Genomic DNA, 9,103 nt, shown 5'->3' on the forward strand with positions numbered 1-9,103 from the left:
CAGGAATGCACACACCCCCTCCCTCTCCCTAGTCTTTAAACATATTAATCTTGCTCATTTCACATTTCACATTTGTATACTTCCCTTTATGTAGTTTCCACAAGCGATTCCGTCCTTGGTCTTTTCTCGGCTCTCCCTGAACCTCCTTCTCCCGGGTCTTCTGTTGCCTCTATTTCTTCCTCCATGTCCTGGTCTCTGAGGTCATCTGTGTTTATTCCTAGTCGCTTGAGGAGTTCCACTGCCTCTTTAGGGTTTCTTGCTATATGCCTCCTTCCCTCCTTAAACACTATTATTGAGGAAGGATACCCCCATGAAAATTTTACATTGTTGGCGTATAGCCTCTGGCCGAAGGGTCTCATTTCTTTTTTCTTCATATTAGTTTCTGGAGAAAAGTCTTCTCTGAGCCAGACTTTTTTCCCCTTAAAGTTCAAGTCTGGTTTCTTTTTTAATGTCTTGTAGACTTGTTGTTGCAGTTTTTCTCTGCTAAATTTAATTATGACATCCCTTGGGGTTTCTCCCCCTCCTCTTCTCTGCAACCTGTGGGCTCTCTCAATATCTTCTGGGTTAATTTTAACCCCATTCTCTTCTATCCACACCCTTAGGGATTCTTCCAAAGACTTAAAGCCTACCTCTTCAGTAATCCCTGCCAGGATTAGGTTTGCTCTTCTGTTACGATCCGACAAATCATTAAGCTGGGTTGCTAATTGGTTTAGCCGTTGTGTGTTTTTTACTGCCTGCTCCTTAGCAGAAACCGCAGTCTTCTTAATTGCTCCTATCTCTTCTGTCAAACCATTTAGTTTCTCTTTCACTTCTTTTAGCTCTTCCCCCATCTTTTCCTGGGAGGCTAAGACTTTCCTTTCAAAGCTAGCAAGTTGCTCTGAGAGCTCCCTTATCGTTTTTGCCATCTGGTTGTGCTGGGCGTTCCCCCGTAGGAGTATAATTAAATAACTGCTGTCTTACCAGGCTGAGGCTTTTCGCAGAGTTCTCCAGTTGACTGTTTATCTTTGCTGAGGCTGTCCTGTGTTTTTTTTTCCCCTGTAACTGAGGGTATTTACATTCTTTTGAGCTATAAAGGTTGTAAATCTCAGGAGCGGTCCGGGGAAGCTGCCAGCTATTCAGCGCATGCGTGCATCCTCTCGTATGTGCAGACATGTTGTGTCATCAGAATTCCTGATCAATCTGTTGTATTTATTCTCCTCTTCCCCTCAGAACTATACCAGGTGGCTCTGGAACGTGTTCTGAATACAATTTGAAATTGAATTGATCACAGAGACTATTTGTAATGGACTGACTCTGAATCAATCTGGGAATATGACTATGTAGTTGCAGTCACAAAGATTGTGAATGTTATGTTCAGATATAAAATTATGACACAAAAGGCAACTTTAATAAAATAAAAGGTAGAGAACTCTGATGATTTAATAAGCAACTGAGGAGCAGTAATGTTTTGGATTCCCATTCCTTGGGAGCTTTCTTGTACAAGCAGTACACTTAACTGGATCTTGCCTGCCAGCCCTGACCCTATTTGGGGCTGGCTTATCTACAAGAGACCTTTTCCTTCCTCCTGCTTCATCTGATGAAGCCAAGCAGCTGTGTGTCCTAGAAAGCTTAACCTTGTGCTTTCTGGGGTGGGGTAGGAAGGGGGAGAGGCTGAGGGCCTGAGAGGCATTTCTTAGATAAACAGTTGAACCCAAGGGGAGGTTTACAGAGTGGTTCTGAAGGCTTAATTTTGCCTAGAAAATCTGCAAGACATGTCTTTTTATAATAAACATCATAATAATGTAGCCTAAGCTAAAATACCAATAACATGGGTTGCATTCAAATGTCATGTATAACTATGGTTAAGGAAAACTGTGGACCTCATTCCTCCATCCTCCCCTTTTTCCTGCCACGTTGAGAATCATACTTATATACTAGCTTCAGTTACCTGTACCATTTGAGTACAGGCATGCGGATTAACCAAAAATTACTCATCTTTCCTGCCCCCACTAATTCTAAGGCTGGATTAAAGCCTGGTTTTGGACCCAATTTAGTGGAGGGAAAACTGGTTAACTGATGTACCTTCAGTTACACATCACAGGCAACTGGAATTAGTGGTGAACTTTGATTCTCAGTGTTAGCAGAGATGAGGGGAAGAGGGGTGAATATGTGAGGTCTCCCAACAAGCCAGGATTGTGCATATTTTTCCTTAACCATGATTAAATGTGACTCATCTAAATAAAGCCATAATTTTTGAGACAATGCTGGATTAATCAGTAAATTTAAAGTCAGTTACCTGTGTTCAGTTTCCAGCCTCCCACTGTATAGGCTAGGAGGCAAATATATTCTTTTTTTATTTGTAAGGTGAGGATAAGCTCTTTAACATTTGGGATCTAGAACATAGTGTTATGGGGAATAACTGAGATTGGTAAAATCCCTCTGTGATCTTGTGTGACTGGCTGATACAGAAGTCTACATGTTTTGTAGTGTTTTTTTAAAAAAAATAGATCAAAGTATCTGTTTTCTAGCTCCAAATCTGTTCCCTTCCCCAAAATCCTGAGAGGCCTTTTATATTATTTCAATATCAGTTACAGTAATCTTGTACAGTAAACCAGTATGCTTATCATGGTACTGCTGATGGTAGGCTAAGAAAGTTCATAACTATGTTGAGCTTTGAATCAAGGATTTCTAGGGCATGCTGTATTGTGAGTCATCTCCGTAGGATCATAAAGCAGTCACGATTTTACAAGATTATAAACAATCCCCACCCCAATTGTAACAAGGTGCCTATGGTGAACAGATGGTGCAAAATCTGCTTGGCTTTAATGGTGATGTTGGAGGCCTGGATGAGACAGACTGCAAACCATTTGTCTGAGCTAACTATGGGAAGGTAGTACCACAGGAACGAGGCATTTGCTTTCACATTCGTATAGTAAACACATAAAATCGTACATCAGAAGAGGAGAGCACAACAGATTATCTTACTGAACAGAATTCAGAGTAACAGTTGCGCGTATGGTTTTTGTCACTTCTGTAGTTTACTAAAATTCATTTCTTAGAAACAGGGAAAAAATGCTGGCTGAACTATTTGGGTGAACTGATTAATCTCTTACTGTAAGATATAAAATTAAAATGCAGGGAATTATTTGTATAGATCTGGGTGAAGCAGAATAGAAAAGTTGCCTTGGTAGGTTCCTCCATCTGAAATGGTATTCAAGATCCAAACTACAATAATACCCTCTGCAGTTCTGTAGTACACAACAGCACCGCCTACTACTTCATGCAAAGCAGATACTTTACCACTGAGCCACAGCCCCTCCCCCATTACTCAATGTAGTAATTGCCATTTTGTGATGTGTTTCCTTTGTCAGTAATTTGGCATGCTTATGTGCATGTTAACAAAACAAAGCAAAAACAAATGGTTTCATTGCAGGGCAGATCAAGTGGGTAAATCTATTGTCTCCCCCATAAAGAGTGGGAAGAGAAGAAACCTTTAAGTAAGTTCCAATGTTTCGTTCTCCTTCAGTGGGGAAAGTCATCCAAACTGGTTGTATAGCCAAGCTACAACCTGGGTGGGATCCTCATCCTTATTTTTATTCTGTTCAACCACTGTGTTGCACACTTTTTTACCAGATGAAGCTTCTGCTGATTTTAACTGTTCCCACCTATAGTATCTCATACAGGTATAAAATGTGGACCAGGATGCGTCTCTACCTATTTCTTCCACCGGAACATTGGTGGAAAGTGTCTCTATGTTGCTGCAGAGCTGGGGTAGGGGCCGTAACATCCTTTGGAGGTCCTAGGCCTTGCACTTCATATGCCTCTCAGATACATGGCTCAAGAACTTTTTATCTAAAGGCTGCAAGCTGTGAGACACAGACTGAAAATCCTTATCAATATTTATCAGTATTTTTAAAGCCAAATGCAGATTTAGGAAACTTTTAGGTTACCAAATACAGTTTCCCAAATATATTCATTTTTTTTTCAGCTTTCAGGTAGCCAAACACTGACTTCCCTCCCCCTGTTGCTTCCCTAGCCAATTTCACTCCCTGCCAGTCAGCTGTGGGAGTGAAACTGACCAGGCAAAGACTCCTCCCTGCCTTCCTTTCTCCAGCTGCCCCAGGGCTGCTGAAGAAGGGCAGGCAGAGAGCCCAACCATGCTTAAATGCCTTTCTCCCCCTCTCCCAGTTCAGGGAGGGGGAGAAAGGCATTTAAACACGCCTGGGTTTCCTGCCTTCCCTTCTCCAGGGGCCCCACAACTGCGGGGCAAATGGAGAGGAGCAGGCAAGGAGCCCAAGCATGTTTCCATGACTGTCTTCTGTTTTCCCAGCCCCTTCACTACCACCTGGTGGGAGGGCTGGAAAAGCCAAGGGCAGGCATGGAAACATCCCTCCTTCTCTCTCTGAGCCTCTCCACTGCTGCATAGAAGCTCAGGGAGGGAAGGGGGAGGGGAAAGAAGGTATATTTAAATGCCTTTCTTTCCTTCCTCGAGACTGCTTCCCCAACCCCACCACTGCAGCAGGAGGGCTGGGAAAGCAGAGGGCAGGCAGCTGCGGGGGCCCTGGAGAAGGGCAGGCAGGGAACCCAGGCATGTTTAAATGCCTTACTTTCCTTCCCCCAGATCGGGGAAGGAAAGGAAGGTCTTTGAACATGCCTTCTTTTCTCCCCCTTCCCTCCCTGAGCTGCTCTGCAGCAGTGGAGAGGCTCAGGGAGGGAAGGAGGCATGTTTCCATGCCTGCCCTCTGCTTCTCCAGCCAACCCTGTGGGGGGGGGGGGCTGGGGAAGCAAAGGGCAGTCATGGAAACATGGCTGGGCTCCCTGCCTTCGCTTTTCCAGCTACCCCAGCTCAGCTAGAGAAGGGAAGGCAGAGAGAGGAGGCTTCCCCTGGTCAGCTGCAGTTAGGTTTAAATGGCTTAAACCTGACTGGCGGGGAGTGAAATTGACAAGCAAAGCTGCAGGGGCTTCCAGAGGGATAGAAGGCATTTTTACATGCCTCCCTTCCCTCCTGTCGGGTGCATCAGACCCAAATATATATTTGGCAGTACCGAATATTTCCCCAGCCCTGATACTTTACCGGTATTGGACTGGGGATATTCGGCATTTACTGATATTTGTCAGGTCTGATATACCTAGAGCTGAAAAATATCGACTTCTTTTTTGCACACCCCTACCCCCCCCAACTATATAGTCAGGTGGCTGGTCTTTGTTTTGTTGGTTCCTGTCCTGTTTGTTAGGAGGGAACTGTCTCTGCTGGAATCTGAACCTATAGCCAAAAGTGCAAGAGTGCCTGAAATCCTTTTGTTCCTGTTTTTTTTTGGTGTGTGTGTTTTTTAATACCGATGAATTGGAAATAGAAAGAGGGTCCACCTTCCAATGATTTAGCTATACGTTCATTCTGATGACTATATTGGTGTCTTGTGCTCTGGCACCAGACTGCATGGCCCCTTGGGATGCATCTGCTGCAAATTTTGCAGCCCTTTTCATCTTTAGGGTGAATCTCTTAAGTGTCAAGGGATCAGTGTCCTGCTCATAAGGAGGTTATTAGCCCAAACCTATGATGACCCTGGCAAAATTTGAGAGCATGGCCAGTAGCTCAGATTGTCAGAGAGGCTGCTTGGGCCATCTCATTATCATTAATATTTTTATTCACTGAATTCTTACACACATTAGCCACATCCTTAGGCAAAACTGCTTCTGAATGTAAGACTACTACTGGAGTATCTAGCAGAGGGACCTGAGATCTTTCATGTTGCCTGCCGGAAATGTGAAGACCTTTTTTCCTATGCCCTGTAAGAAAGTGCTGTTGCCTGAAACTGCCCATTCTGCCTTTCGTATGTAAACAAAGAATTTGGAGAGGGACAAACTGAGGACCCTTTGGATGGTTTTTCAAATCCTCTAGTAACTAAATTGGTTGAAGCAGATGACCTAGGTTTTTCTGTTGTATCCAACTGGTAGTTAAGAGATGGCATAGGCACCTTTTTTAATCTCCAGGAATGTTCTGGCTGGAAAGGCCTAGAAGAACTTTCCTAGGAAGGCCTAGGAGAATTTTCTGACCATTCCCCTTTTTCTTTATCAGCGCTTGTAGCCATATATCCTATGGTTGAAAAAACTTCCTTCACCCCCCAAACCCAAGCCTGACATGGGTGATGGAGGGAGAAAGGGAACATCTCATTTGACTAGCTCTCAAGGGTTCCTGATGTCGCCGGTGCTAGTGTCCTTATTGGTGAGATCAGCCACAGCTACCACTTGGCCAGGAGCTCCTAGCCACGGACAGGCCAACATGATTCCTGGTTGCATACGCATTGGGCTGGGGGATGCCCAGGTTGGACTAAAGGCCTGCGTCCTGCAATCGGCAGAGGGAGGGCAGAAAAAGTATGGGTGGAAACCTGAGCAGCCATCCTATTGGAATTTTCCTGAACTGTCAAACCTACTGGGAAAGGCCTAGGGGGGGGGGGGGGGGGGGGGAGCCTGCTCTGCTGAGTTGTAACCCCTGCTTGGATCATTCACCTTGGGGGTCTTATCCCACTGTTCCTATGTATTTTGGAGGGAAGGGAGGCCTGACCTTCAGCTCTAATCCTCTCACTCCCTATAGGCTTGGAAGCCTCTGAATCTGTATGGGGTGGGCTACCTGCTATGATCTCTTCATGGTTGTTGGACCCAGTAGAGCTCTGCTGGGTTTTTTCCAGTGCAGTCAGGAGCCAGTGGGTCTGGCAGCACTGACAGAGGCCCATGCCAGTCTCCGATGCCTGAAGCCTCATGTGGGAGAGGCCTGCCACAACAGTCTCCCCCTTCTTTCTAAGACTGACAATAGGGCCCTTCCTCAAGGCCCTTCCGTCTTCCATATGTAGAGAATATGGGACTCATAAAGAGAGCAGGTCTGGGCTCAGACCCAGTAGATCTCAGTTGAGGGCTGGCTGGGGAACGACCTGAAGCCTTGGGTCTGCAGTACCGACAGGCCTGTGCCAGTCCCATGCCTGAAGCCTCAGGCGGAAGAGGACTGCCACAACAGTCTCCCACTGATGGCGGCTTGTGCCACTGTAGATATACCTGCTGTTGGCCAGTCCTGAGGCCTAGAACCTCAGGTGGGAGAGGCTTGTCTTAATGGTCTCTTTATTCTTTTTTAAGCTTGCCAGTGGGGCCATTTGTCAAGACTTTTCTGTCTTCCATACCAATAGGCAAGAGTCTCTGAGAAAGTGGAACCAGGGCTATCGAAACTAGAGGGTCAGCTTCACTCTGCACCATTTTATTTTACACAAATTTGGAGTGAGAGGATGCCTGGCTTAGCCAGTTTGGATGACTTCCCCCACTGAAGGAGAACAGAGACAGAAAGAAGCAAGCCCTGAAGGTTGCATTAGATTTTGTATATAGTCATGGAAGTTAAGAAACCTTATAAGAAGACAACTAAAAAAACAAAGCAGTATCTCTGCCATTATACATGTAGAATAAACACTGGTTCTGTACTGGACATAGGGAAATGAAAACAGGTTCAAATCCCTGTTCAGACAAATCTTAGTGGTGTCCTTGGCAAGTTACTTTCTCAACCCCACCTCTCAAGGTTGCTGTGAGCATGAACGATCCCTCTGAGTTGCTTTCAAATAAATTCAAATAGAATACACAGAGCCACAGGAATAACAAGTTCCCAGGACTTTGCCATTCTCCCTTACTTTGAACTGTAGGTAGTGTTTTAGCATGTAGTTCTCCTGTTTAGACACTCCTTTTAGCTAAAGTAATAGAGCAACAGAACAACATCCTTTTTTACTCTGATTTTTGTTTTACAGGACAAGCTTCAAAATCCCTTTAAAGTAGTGGAACAGATGGAGGCAAGAATGCCTAAACAGACTGCCTCAGGATGCTGTGGCTCTAAGGGATGTTGTTGAACATTGCAGTGTACTATCATCAGAAAGAAGAGTTTGAAAGGAATCATCAAAACAACAAACGAAAAGAGATTGTGATGTCTAAACAAGCATGAAAGTAAAGGCATAAATAATGCAATCAGAGGCTCTGGCTATGCGGGTGTGTTTATATTCCAGAAATTTCTTCCCCTTAAATAATTGACAAAGGTCTAACTTAAGCACATAAGAGGAGGTGCTCTGCTGAATCTGACCAGTGGTCCATCTTGTGCAGCATTCTGTTTCACAAAGTGACGAACCAGCTGCCCTGAATGGTCAGAATGTTGCTCCTTGGTGCTGGTATTCAGAAGCTTACTGCCTCTGAATATGGAAGTTCCCTTTTGTCATCATAGCTAGTAGCGGTTGGTGTACCTGACCCCTATAAATCTGCCTAATCCCTGACTGGTGTACTGAGCAAGATCCTCTGTAAGCCTCCATACTCGTGATACATTTCTATGGTTTTATGAGCTATTTTGCAGTGGCGTGTCTATATATGTTTCTTCTCTCCAGTGCTGAGCATTGCCTCACAGCAGCAGATTTTAAAAGTTGTGTTTTTCACTTGTTTTACCTGAAATTATCGTAAAATGGTATCATCCCTTTGCTTTGCAGTCTTTTCTACAGTTTCCTGCGAACTGTCAACACATATTCTATTCTCCAGGCATGCACCAAAATTTGTATGAGGGGTACTACATAACTGCTTCCTTAGACCACTCTCCCATTCCAGAATGTTTACACAGAAAAAGCAATGCAGAGCACTCAGATCCACATTGAACAAACTGATTGCGGAATTGGTACGCCCTGCAAACACCTGTGCTATGTAGAGGTGGGGGGTTTATGGAGTTTCCATATAATTCACAGTGTAATTGCCAAATATAAATATCAGGCCTAAGTCAGTTTTGTGTCGTCAGGTTTATTAAAATCCAAGATCAGAGTTAAGTTAGTGTGTAGGATTCTTCCCTTTGCGGACAAGATTCTTAAATGATGTAAGTGGGAGGTAGAAACCTGTTAACCTGTTAGTTTGGAAGGGATTATATGAAAGTGTCTGCCTATTCCTGTAGCACCCTAACCTGGATGGCCCAGGCTAGCCTGATCTCATCAGATCTTGGAAGCTAAGCGCAGGGTCATCCATGGTTAGTTCTTGGATTGCTCTGAAGTGATATGCAATGGCAAACCACCTCTGCTCATCCCATGAGGTTTCACCATAAATTGGCTGCAGTTTGAGAGCACCTTACAGA

The 9,103-nt window shown here is 44.6% G+C and overlaps 1 protein-coding gene across 1 annotated transcript in view; it reads left to right on the forward strand.

Annotated features, from left to right (window-relative positions):
* The window catches only part of AS3MT (arsenite methyltransferase), a 27,534-nt gene extending 18,717 nt beyond the window's left edge, over positions 1–8,817 (forward strand). Inside the window, exon 11 of the mRNA XM_015420114.1 lies at positions 7,758–8,817. Coding sequence (XP_015275600.1) covers positions 7,758–7,856 — 99 coding nt within the window. The 3' untranslated portion in view covers positions 7,857–8,817. The remainder of the gene's footprint in view (positions 1–7,757) is intronic.
* Positions 8,818–9,103: the final 286 nt, after the last annotated feature.

Source organism: Gekko japonicus, unplaced genomic scaffold (genome assembly GCF_001447785.1).
Source record: "Gekko japonicus isolate JY-2015 unplaced genomic scaffold, Gekko_japonicus_V1.1 scaffold29, whole genome shotgun sequence".
In the NCBI taxonomy this organism is placed as follows: domain Eukaryota; kingdom Metazoa; phylum Chordata; class Lepidosauria; order Squamata; family Gekkonidae; genus Gekko; species Gekko japonicus.